Genomic DNA, 13,348 nt, shown 5'->3' with positions numbered 1-13,348 from the left:
ATCTGAGTCATTGATCAAATCTAGATCAACGGCTCAAATCAATGAAAATTTAAAAAACACACATCTAGAAGGAAGAAGCATAGGTTAAAAATGGCGCGGCGCACCTTAAGTTTTAACATCGCACACTTTCAGTTTATAACAATGGCGCACCTTAAGTGATACAAAGGCGCACCTTAAGTGATACAAAGACGCACCTTAAGCACAAAAATCACGCACCTTAAGATGGAAATCACATACCTTAAGCACAAACTATACGCACCTTAAGTTCCCAACTGCAAGCACCTAAAGCACAAATACCACGCACCTTAAGCACAAGACGTATGCACCTTAGGCACAAACCCTACGCACCTTAAGCACAAAACTTACGCACCTCAAGTTCCCAACTATAGGCACTTAAAGCACAAGACCTACGCACCTTAAGTACAAAACTCTACACACCTTAAGTTTGCCCCATATAGAAAATTACTAAATTGCCACCGCGTTTTTTTTTTTTAATTTTGGTAATCTTAGACGTTGATTTAAGCAAGATCAATGGCTCAGATTTAACCGCACAACCGCACGGGAGACACCCAACTACACGGAAACTGAATTATATATATATATATATATATATATATATATATATATATATATATTGACATTGAGAATAACGTAAAATAAAAGAAGTAAAAAGCAAGAGTACGGCCAAGACTTCCTTCCTCAATAATGGTGGGTTTTTAGGGGATTTTGCATGTGTGATTAGGAAAGAGATCGAAATCGAAAAGGAAAAAAACAAAACAAAAACTAATATATATATATATATATATATATATATATATATATATATATATATATATATATATATATTTACGCGCTGCACCTGGGCGCTGTCACTACGCCTCATGCACTTGAGGCGCAATGACTTTTCCCCTAATGGGGCCCACTAAACCTCCCAAAACCCCATGTTTTGCAGGAGGAAGATACCCATTAAAACATGCACTCCCATTTGTAAAAAAACCACCCTCCAAGTTTTTACTTTTCCAAAATCACTACAAAAGCTACTAATGGGGATAACCCAAGGGGATACAACTTTTTCCGCTCTCTAGCCGTAGTAGTTCATGAAGTACGTGGTCTAACCTCTGCAACCAAAATAATTATATTGTGAGCCAGGACTAAGGTTCACCTAATAAAGTGGACCCTGATTCAAAGCGACAATGTTTCACCAGATCAAGTGTGTTTCTGAACATATATAAACCTTTGAGTTACAAAACATAATAGTTTATGAACATTAACTTATGAGCATCTAGTTTTTGAACATTAAGATTTGAGTCTCTAAGCATATGTAAAACATGTTTTTTTTTTTTTACATGTAATAGAGTGAATGTTGTATTGTCTAATTTATTAATATTAAGTTTTGTTTTAGCACGTTGAGATCTAAGTATAATAAAATAACTTAGAATCACTAATTTCTTAATTACATCACATTATCTTAACGTCTCCCTACAGTAAAATTTGAGTGTTGACAATACATTGGCTAATGAACATCTTATCCTTAATTTTGATATTTATGATCCCAAGAATTGGGCTAATCTTGATAGTAAATCAGGGGATATTTTGATTAAAAAAGAGCCTATAAGGGAATTAAATCTTATATTAATTTTGATTCAATTATCGATGATTTTACATCGAGTAAAGCACGTATAATTTTTTTGTCATTATTGTTTTTGTATTTAAAAATTATTGAAAATTTTTTAATCACATTTTATGTTATTTGATATTATCATTTTAGTATTTTTAAATTTAAATTTTAGTTTCTCTATATAGGGGTCCTTTTTTTTTAATTTCACTCCGGACCTATAAAATATTTGGACTGACCCAGTATAAACATATAGGTATTAATTTCTGAGCATTAACTTTTGAATTTCAAGACATATATGGCCCTGTTTACTAGATTTACCCTAACTACTCGGCCCACCGTGGTTTTGACCTAGTCTTGTGGCCCACCATGAAGTTAGCTAAATTCGTTGAAATCTCCATGTATAAATTGGAATTGTTTACTTATTACAAATCATGTGTTATTCCCCTACAAACATCATGTTCAATTCGTTTCTTAAAAACTTCTTGTAATCTTCTTGCCTGAATTCATCTGATACTATTACAATTGTACTCAATTATCCATTTTCCCTATATTTTATGCCAGCTATGTTGATCCGTTTACATCCCGGGTCTATTAGTTCCATCATTGGTGCTTTCATTGAGAGCTCGACGTCTAAGCTTGAGCATGTTTTTCACTTTCGTTCCACGACCATCTCGATCAACAGTTGAGAGGTCCACCTCTCATAATTCCCGCGACTCCTGCCACACCAACATCACCCTAGGCACTATCCCGTTTATTAACAGGAAATTTTTTCTAATTTTCTGGAAATTTGGAAAATTAGAGAACGGAAAACAGAAAACATGCTTACTAGCACAGTTTTTCATTTTGAAAGTAGGAAACAATTTCTCAGTTTTCTAGAAAACTGAAACACTATTAAAAACTGTTTTCTAAATGGAAAACAGAATTATTTATCATCTATTAGACTATATGTCACTATAACCACATTCTCACCATTATTTACTTACATTTTATTCATTACTATGATTACCTTCATTATCATCTTCTTTTACTTATCATCATCTTCTATCTTTTCTATTTACATTACTTATTTATGTAAGATTTTCCCTAATAATATATATATTATATATTATATATTAGGGCCTTAATTAAGTGGTGCAAGTTAACTAGGTTTATTAAGTGGTTTGGTTGGACTAAACAACTAGTAGTTGTATTCAACCAGACACTGTGCCTATATAAATCTGTATTGATGGGATACAGGATAGGCATTATATAGCACATACAGTTCGGTACTCATACTGCTCAGTAGACACCAGTACACCATTTTTTTTTAAAGATTTATTCATAAGTGAACTATTAAATTTCGGATTATACCCTACAGTTTTGTTTATACCCCAAACAGTTATACATTTTGTGTATATGAATGTTAGACATAAATAATCTAACTAAACAGAATAGTATACGAGAAACCTGATTCGTAGTGGCGGAAGCGGAAGCCATATTGATCTCCAGCCACAGTTGATGTAATGCCTCTTGAACGGTAGACCGTCAGCCATATTTGTCTCATACTTGACTCAGAACCCTAGATGGTGTACTGGTGTCTACTGAGCAGTATGAGTACCGAACTGTATGTGCTATATAATGCCTATCCTGTATCCCATCAATACAGATTTATATAGGCACAGTGTCTGGTTGAATACAACTACTAGTTGTTTAGTCCAACCAAACCACTTAATAAACCTAGTTAACTTGCACCACTTAATTAAGGCCCTAATATATAATATATAATATATATATTATTAGGGAAAATCTTACATAAATAAGTAATGTAAATAGAAAAGATAGAAGATGATGATAAGTAAAAGAAGATGATAATGAAGGTAATCATAGTAATGAATAAAATGTAAGTAAATAATGGTGAGAATGTGGTTATAGTGACATATAGTCTAATAGATGATAAATAATTCTGTTTTCCATTTAGAAAACAGTTTTTAATAGTGTTTCAGTTTTCTAGAAAACTGAGAAATTGTTTCCTACTTTCAAAATGAAAAACTGTGCTAGTAAGCATGTTTTCTGTTTTCCGTTCTCTAATTTTCCAAATTTCCAGAAAATTAGAAAAAATTTCCTGTTAATAAACGGGATAGTGCCTAGGGTGATGTTGGTGTGGCAGGAGTCGCGGGAATTATGAGAGGTGGACCTCTCAACTGTTGATCGAGATGGTCGTGGAACGAAAGTGAAAAACATGCTCAAGCTTAGACGTCGAGCTCTCAATGAAAGCACCAATGATGGAACTAATAGACCCGGGATGTAAACGGATCAACATAGCTGGCATAAAATATAGGGAAAATGGATAATTGAGTACAATTGTAATAGTATCAGATGAATTCAGGCAAGAAGATTACAAGAAGTTTTTAAGAAACGAATTGAACATGATGTTTGTAGGGGAATAACACATGATTTGTAATAAGTAAACAATTCCAATTTATACATGGAGATTTCAACGAATTTAGCTAACTTCATGGTGGGCCACAAGACTAGGTCAAAACCACGGTGGGCCGAGTAGTTAGGGTAAATCTAGCTGTCCCAGCCCCGGAGACAGGCTCCGAGGTGGAACGGTGATCTCCCGGAGCAGGCCGTAGAGGACGGGTCCAGCCAACCGGCTCAGACAGCCTCATCCAGGTCTCTCGGTTTGGGTCACCTAGTCCGAGCCCTTCAGCTCAGGTCGGTCTTCTATCTTGGGTTTGCGCCACCTTCTTGGTTTGGATCGCCAACCTTGGCCCCAAGTCACCTATCTTGGGCCTAGGTCCTCATTCTTAGGTCGTTTCCAATATCCCCATCAATTGTGTAGAGCGTTTTGCATTGCACATATAAGTTTTCAAAAAAAAAAAAAAAAAGGCATTGCACATATATATAATAATATGTTGTCAACCTTGATAACTTCTAACCGCCTTAATTTTTCTTGTAAGTTGGCTTTCTAGTTCATTCTTATGAAGAATGACTTTATTAACGGCTTCATGCAGGAGCGTGCAGGGTAGCACTCTCAAAATCATACTTACAAATAGTCACATTAAATGTCAATATATACTATTTTTTACAATATTGTGTAAGAGCGTTTAGCATTGCACATATAATAATATGTTGTCAAGATTCATTAAAAAGTTTTGAACTTTTTTTATTGTACGATTTGGCAGGTACAATACCCAGAGAGATGAGCAATCTTCACAAGTTGGAAAGAGTTTATTTACAAATAAATTCTTTTAGTGGTTCCATACCATGGGATATATTCAATATCTCCACTCTGTTGGAATTGAATCTTGGGATCAATAGTCTTTCAGGTAATCTTCCACCTAGAATGGGCTCTAGGCTTCCAAATCTCGTTGGGATTAACTTTAATATTAACGACCTCACTGGAGCTATTCCTAGTTACATCTCCAATTGTTCTAAACTGGAGGTCATATTCTTCGGTACTAATAGTTTCAGTGGCCCAATTCCTAACTCATTAGGAGAATTAAGATTGTTGAAAGTATTGAATATGGAATATAATAAGTTGACAAGTGAATCCTTTACTATAGGGTCCAATATTATCTCTTCAATTGCAGCAAATTGTAGGTACTTGAGAAAACTTATCCTGGATCACAACCCTCTGAACATTGTCCTGCCCACCTCCTTTGGGAATCTCTCCACCTCTCTTGATACCTTTTCTGTAAATGGTTGTAATATCAAGGGGAATATTCCAGATGGAATTGGTAACTTAAGCAGTCTAATAGAACTAGACTTGTCAAAAAATGACTTGTTCGGAGTGGTTCCTAGAGCCATAAAAGGTCTAGAAATGGTTCAACTGTTTGACTCATTTGAGAACCGATTAAGTGGATCCTTGCCAAGCAGTATTTGTAATTTAAAATACTTGGGAAGATTAAACTTAGGCAAAAATCAAATTTGGGGTTCTATTCCTGAGTGCATTGGAAATGTTACTTCTCAGAGGGAGATCTATCTATACTCTAACAGATTGAGTTTTAATATACCATCAAGCCTCTGGGATCTAAAGGACCTCTTATACTTGGACCTGTCTTCAAATTTCTTGAATGGATCTTTACCACCTAAGATTGGAAATCTAAAAATTGCAACATATATCAACTTATCAGTGAATCATATCTCAGGTTACATTCCAATTACCATTGGAGGTTTGCAACAACTGGCAACTATTTCCTTGGAGAATAATCTTCTACAAGGGCCTATCCCTGACTCTTTTGCAAACATGATTAATTTGGAACGCTTGGATTTGTCAAACAACAATCTAACAGGAAGGATTCCTAAATCATTAGAAACACTCCGCTATCTCAGGTTTTTGAATGTATCTTGCAATAGATTAAGTGGAGAAATTCCGAGCAAAGGCCCTTTTTCAAACTTCAGTTATCAGTCATTTTTGTGCAATGAAGAGTTGTGTGGTTCTCCAAGGCTAAAAGTTCCACCTTGTAATGCTGATTTTAGTTCCCCTCTATCAACAAGGATAATACTATGGATTGCATTTATCTCTGTGATGGTTGCATTGCTAGTGGGAGTCTCATTGTATATACTTATACAATGGAAATGCAAAAGACCAAATAATGATGAGGCTAATCCAGTTGGAGAAGTAGTTCTTACGAGAATTTCGTACTACGAACTTCAACGAGCAACTCAAGGGTTTGATAATAGTAACTTGATAGGGACGGGAAGCTTTGGTTCTGTTTACAAGGCCAGATTTACTGATGGATTGCTCTTAGCCGTCAAGGTATTTAATTTGCAAGTTGAAGGTGCATTTAAGAGTTTTGATACAGAATGCAAAGTTCTGTGCAATGTCCGTCACAGAAATCTTACAAAGGTTATTACTGCTTGCTCTAACGCGGATTTTAAAGCGCTTATACTTCAGTACATGCCTAATGGTAGTCTGGACAACTGGTTGTATTCTAACCAGCAATCTTTAGACATCATGCAAAGACTAAACATAATGATTGATGTGGCATGTGCGTTAGAGTATTTGCACCATGATTGCGCAACTCCAATTGTTCATTGTGATTTAAAACCAAGTAATGTTTTAATTGACGATGATATGGTGGGACATGTAAGTGACTTTGGCATCTCAAAGCTGCTTGGCCATGATGAATCTATTGTCTATACAATGACCTTGGCCGCAATCGGATACATTGCCCCAGGTAATTTATATATTTTATTTTTGTTCCTTTAAATTCTCGATTAATTTTATTTGTTGGAAAATATAAATTTATTATTATAACTTTGATTTGGTGTATGTGTATCTGTTTCAGAGTACGGATCAAGTGGAATGGTTTCTACCAAGGCTGATATCTATAGTTATGGCATAATGTTGATGGAAGTGTTTACAAAGAAGGGGCCAAATGATGAAATGTTCACGGGAGACCTCAGTCTAAAGAGATGGGTTTCTAATTCACTCTCTAATCATCTTGATGAAATTTTGGACCCAACTTTATTGAAGCCTGAAACATTGCAATTTACGCAAAATATGCAATGTATTTCATCTATTTTGGAGTTGGCTTTGGATTGCACAATTGAGTCTCCTGATGAAAGGATGGATATTGGAGGTGTCCTGGCAAAACTCAACAAAACAAAACATCAATTTCTCACAATTTCCTAGGAACTTATTATGGTATGTATAGTATTATATATATATTCTACTAGCATTTGTTGAATTAAGTCTTTTGATTGCATATGGACTACTGGAATGAGTTTGTATTTGCAGGTTGATGGTGATACAGATTACTACCTCCTTGATAGCTCCCATTCGAGCCGGAGCTATACTAGCTCAGCTCCTTGAGAAGAACATAGTGAAGACGGAGGATCAAGAAAGAATAATTGAAGTAAGCTGCAGGGAAAGAGTTTATCATTTCTAGCTTCTTTTGTAATTCTCAGTACAAGACCTTTAATTTAATTTCCTATGCATAGCCAAACTAGTAATACTATCTATTACTCCGTATTAGAAACAATAAAGAGTGCTGAATTTATTCCTATATATACATAAAACAAAAATATAATGCTGAATGATCCATGAATCTATTCCAATAATTAAATTCATATGATCTATAAAACAAAATAGCAAGTCTATATATATATATATATATATATATATATATATATATTAAAACTCAGTTCGCGTGCGATAGGGCTTCTCAGGTGCGGTTGTGCGGTGAGAGGAGAGGCATTGATCTTACTAAAATCAACGTCCAAGATTAACAACACTAAAAAAAATACGGTGGCAATTTGGTCATTTTCCATATCGATCGGTCAAACTTAAGTTGCGTAGGGTTTGTACTTAAGATGCGTAGGTCTTGTTCTTAAGATGCGTAGGTCTTGTACTTAAGGTTCGTTGTGTTCCTTCTTTAGGTGCGTAGGTTCTATGCTTAAGGTGCGCTACTTATGCAGTTGAGAACTTAAGGTGCGTAGGTCATTTACTGTTTAGATGGAAATTCGGCGACCAGCGACAACAGAACCATCGTCGGTCGTTGAATTTCCGCCTGAACAGTAAATAACTTACTGGTTTTTGGGCTCCTTTACTCCAATTTAACATGTTAAAGGATCTAATTGTACTTTTTAAATATTTAGGGGTCTAATTAACTTTTCAAGTAATGTTTAGAGACTTATTTGGCCCATTTCCCTTTAGTATATTAAAAATGTACATTGTATTTAGGGAATATATATTATTTGTGTACTGAATATACATTATATTATATAATGTACATTAAATATACAAATAATGTAAATTAAAAATGTACTTTCACACAATAATTTGCTGGAAAATAATTGAAGGGACAAAATAGTAATTTTCCATATTCTAAGTGATAACTAAAGATTTAAACATGGTCCACAAACTTGACTTGTTCTACAAAGCAAGATTTCCCATCCACAAGATCTAAGCTGAAGATAGAGGAGACCCAAAACTAATAAAAAATAAAAAATAAAAAAAAAAAAGCAGAGACACCATTGTTTGAAGATATGGAGGAAGTGATTCAAGTCCCAATGGCGAAGCTTAATTCCGGTCACCAAATGCCCCTTTTAGCCATGGGAACTGCGTCTCCCTGGCTTCCAGAGGCGGAGCAGTTGACATCGATCTTTATTGACGCCATAGAGATGGGGTATCGCCACTTCGACACCGCCCCCATCTACGGCTCCGAGGAGGCCCTGGGCCGTGCCGTAGCCGCAGCGCTTCAGCGTGGACTTGTTGCGAGCCGCGACCAACTTTTCATCAGTACTAAGCTATGGTGCTCAGAGACTGAGCGTCATCTTGTAGTTCCGGCCCTTCGGAGATCATTGGGGTAAATTTCCTTCTCTTTTTTACTTTTTATTTGGGATATGAATTGCTACTTCTTACATTTGAAGGCATAGATAAAAACAAGTGGCCAGAGAACTTCAGCTTAAGCACGTCCTTCTAAATAGGAGGTCACGGATTGGAATGTTAATTTATTTATAGCGACATAGAATGTTTGTGTTGAACGGAAACTGCAGTTGTGTTGAAAGGGAACTGCACTTGCGCGGAACAGAGGCCATTTCATCCGTCTGTAAATGCAGTTGTGTTGAACTGATACTGCAGTTGTGTTGAAAGGATACTGCAGTTGTGTTGAATGGATTCGCGTAACTGTAGTTTTCTTTCAACACAACTAGAGTATCTTTTCAACACAACTGCAGTATCCGTGCAACACAATTGCAGTATCAGCCATATATAATCACGGTCCACAGTGCATTGTGGACCATGGTCCACCATATAATTTGCGTAGAATGTTAGCTATTAACTGCAAACTGTGGACACATTATCTGAATGTTATTTGAAATTTGGTCTATATGTTTGGTTCAAACTGATAAGATTGAGTGGAATGGATTCATTCATCCTTAATTATTAATCGTCAAGGGATATATTATTGACTTTAATTTGGCTATGAAGCCGTCTTAAATCTGCTGGTCAACTGTCCCCACCCACAATTGGAAAAAATAGAAAAAAATAAGTATGTATTTAAATTATTAAGGAGTACTTTATTGTGGTTTTTTTTTTTTTTTGAACATTCTTTATTGTGGTTTATATATCAAAACTTTCATTTTCTTTTAATATATAGGAGGCTGGGGCTAGATTATGTGGATTTATATCTAATACATTGGCCACTAAGAGTGAACGATGCTGCGGAGAGCTTTGAGATTGAAACAGAAAATGTTATTCCTTTTGACATGAAAGGGACATGGGAAGGAATGGAAGAGTGTTGCAACTTAAATTTGGCTAAGTCTATTGGTGTGTCTAATTTCACATCAATAAAGATTTCACAGCTTCTTCAGAATGCAACCATTCCTCCTGCTGTTAATCAGGTATATAAAAGGTGTTTAATGATAATTCTCAAAAAAAAAAGGTGTTTAATGATATCTAATAAAGCCTTGTAGGTATTCCAAACCTACATGACTAGGTACAACTCAACGTTAGAGCATCCTCGTCAATTGAGTTTTTCTGGGTTTTTTTACCTGCCATGTAGGATAAAAGGTTGGGAAAAAGGGGGAAATAAAAAACAAGAAATTGTCAGACATAATTTTGTGCTTAGTTGGCACGTGCGATGCACGTGCTTGTTGGGTGCGACAAGAACATGTGCCTTAGTTTGCAACAATATAATCTGTTTAAGCAAAGGTCTAGCTTCTATGTTCAGCTGAGTTATCATGATTTATATACTCCCAAATGCTCTGTTATTTTAACGAGGTTTTCTCCTCGCACTGTGACTCTAGCCGGCAAAGGACCACAAGGAGGTAAACCAGCCTAGGTTACCCATAGCTGACCGGCTACCCAAGGGTTTGAGGATCGAACCTCCGACCTCTCGGTTGTAGGTCGAACACTCTTACCATCTGGACTGTCCTTACGGACTCCCAAATGCTCTGTTGGGCCAAGACGTGGGGGCTCTTAGGGTATGCAGGAGAACAATTTTTTTAAAAACCCCACCCCTTAATTGTAAAAAAAACACAAAAAAAAAAAAAAAAAAAAAAAAANGTTAATTTATTTATAGCGACATAGAATGTTTGTGTTGAACGGAAACTGCAGTTGTGTTGAAAGGGAACTGCACTTGCGCGGAACAGAGGCCATTTCATCCGTCTGTAAATGCAGTTGTGTTGAACTGATACTGCAGTTGTGTTGAAAGGATACTGCAGTTGTGTTGAATGGATTCGCGTAACTGTAGTTTTCTTTCAACACAACTAGAGTATCTTTTCAACACAACTGCAGTATCCGTGCAACACAATTGCAGTATCAGCCATATATAATCACGGTCCACAGTGCATTGTGGACCATGGTCCACCATATAATTTGCGTAGAATGTTAGCTATTAACTGCAAACTGTGGACACATTATCTGAATGTTATTTGAAATTTGGTCTATATGTTTGGTTCAAACTGATAAGATTGAGTGGAATGGATTCATTCATCCTTAATTATTAATCGTCAAGGGATATATTATTGACTTTAATTTGGCTATGAAGCCGTCTTAAATCTGCTGGTCAACTGTCCCCACCCACAATTGGAAAAAATAGAAAAAAATAAGTATGTATTTAAATTATTAAGGAGTACTTTATTGTGGTTTTTTTTTTTTTTTGAACATTCTTTATTGTGGTTTATATATCAAAACTTTCATTTTCTTTTAATATATAGGAGGCTGGGGCTAGATTATGTGGATTTATATCTAATACATTGGCCACTAAGAGTGAACGATGCTGCGGAGAGCTTTGAGATTGAAACAGAAAATGTTATTCCTTTTGACATGAAAGGGACATGGGAAGGAATGGAAGAGTGTTGCAACTTAAATTTGGCTAAGTCTATTGGTGTGTCTAATTTCACATCAATAAAGATTTCACAGCTTCTTCAGAATGCAACCATTCCTCCTGCTGTTAATCAGGTATATAAAAGGTGTTTAATGATAATTCTCAAAAAAAAAAGGTGTTTAATGATATCTAATAAAGCCTTGTAGGTATTCCAAACCTACATGACTAGGTACAACTCAACGTTAGAGCATCCTCGTCAATTGAGTTTTTCTGGGTTTTTTTACCTGCCATGTAGGATAAAAGGTTGGGAAAAAGGGGGAAATAAAAAACAAGAAATTGTCAGACATAATTTTGTGCTTAGTTGGCACGTGCGATGCACGTGCTTGTTGGGTGCGACAAGAACATGTGCCTTAGTTTGCAACAATATAATCTGTTTAAGCAAAGGTCTAGCTTCTATGTTCAGCTGAGTTATCATGATTTATATACTCCCAAATGCTCTGTTATTTTAACGAGGTTTTCTCCTCGCACTGTGACTCTAGCCGGCAAAGGACCACAAGGAGGTAAACCAGCCTAGGTTACCCATAGCTGACCGGCTACCCAAGGGTTTGAGGATCGAACCTCCGACCTCTCGGTTGTAGGTCGAACACTCTTACCATCTGGACTGTCCTTACGGACTCCCAAATGCTCTGTTGGGCCAAGACGTGGGGGCTCTTAGGGTATGCAGGAGAACAATTTTTTTAAAAACCCCACCCCTTAATTGTAAAAAAAACAAAAAAAAAAAAAAAAAAAAAAAAGAACCTCCAAATTTTTGCTTATGAAAAACCTCCCCAAAAAATCACTCTTGGGATGCTCTTAGTATTCATTGGTAGTAGATTAGACAAAATTATAAATACAGTCAAATGTAATACTTTGTATATCAAAGATACATGTAGTAATATACTAATATATGAAATTCCAATCAATTTGAATTTATACCTTTTTCATACTGTATTTTGGGCAGGTGGAGATGAGTGTTGCATGGCAGCAAGCTAAACTATTAGAGTTTTGTAGAGAAAAGGGAGTTTATGTTAGTGCATGGAGTCCTTTAGGAGCTAATGGTGCCTTGTGGGGCAACCCTGGGTTATTGGAGATCCCACAACTTAAAGATATTGCAATGGCTAAACACAAGAGCCCTGCACAGGTAATTCTTTCTTGCTCCACTTTGATGGGAGTGAAAGGTACTTAATCCCAAATTTAACGGTATCTAATCTCTCTGCCCTAGGTTTGATGAGAGAAGGTAAATTGCGGGATTTGTCTTAATGATGCACTACTCTAAGTGTTGCACTGACTTTGGAGTCTCACCTCTTTGGGGATTTGACCCTGAGTATTTGCGGGATGTTACACAAAGTCATATACTCGGCCTTTCAATCACTGAGCTATGTCCCGAGGTAAATATTAATCTTCTTTATCCTATGTATGTAGGTTGCACTAAGATGGGTGTATCAACAAGGAGCATGTGTAATTGTAAGGAGTTTTAACCACGAAAGGATGAAGCAAAACCTTCAAATCTTTAATTGGGAACTTGAAGAGGAAGAACTTGCTAAGATTCAACAAATACCTCAGCGTAGAGGATGTAAAGGAGAGGTTTTCATTCATTCAAATGGACCATACAAATCAGTGGAGGAACTTTGGGATGGAGACGTCTGAAAAATGACTTCTTTTGGTTGAGGAAGGTCATAAAGCTTTAGGTTTTGAAACATTATTGTTATTGTTATTGTTATTATTATTAGAACTACTACTAGTATTTTCACCCTGCACGGAATGTATTTGTTATAATATTTTAAGAATTTTTGGATCGATAAGCAATTATATAAATTATAACATCGAATATTATATCGTGCAATTGAAGAAATTGGTTGGATTGATTATGTTTTCTGATGTTTTACTTGCTTGAATTCGAGCAAATAATTGCCTAATTAGTAGCCAATGT

The 13,348-nt window shown here is 36.0% G+C and overlaps 2 protein-coding genes across 2 annotated transcripts in view; both read left to right on the top strand.

The window, feature by feature from the left end:
* Positions 1 to 13,348, top strand: part of LOC116004343 (methylecgonone reductase-like) — a 57,416-nt gene that overhangs the window by 30,377 nt on the left and 13,691 nt on the right. The window lies entirely within an intron of this gene.
* LOC116004344 (methylecgonone reductase-like) lies at positions 8,519 to 13,217 on the top strand. The gene is made up of 4 exons (XM_031244344.1): positions 8,519 to 8,916; positions 9,709 to 9,952; positions 12,380 to 12,559; positions 12,841 to 13,217. The coding sequence occupies exons 1-4, from the start codon at positions 8,597 to 8,599 to the stop codon at positions 13,063 to 13,065; spliced, it is 969 nt and encodes a 322-aa protein (XP_031100204.1). The 5' UTR covers positions 8,519 to 8,596; the 3' UTR covers positions 13,066 to 13,217.

Source organism: Ipomoea triloba, chromosome 14, assembly GCF_003576645.1.
Source record: "Ipomoea triloba cultivar NCNSP0323 chromosome 14, ASM357664v1".
Taxonomy (NCBI): domain Eukaryota; kingdom Viridiplantae; phylum Streptophyta; class Magnoliopsida; order Solanales; family Convolvulaceae; genus Ipomoea; species Ipomoea triloba.
Note: the sequence above shows the minus strand (reverse complement) of the source record. Positions and strands in the feature narration are given on the sequence as shown.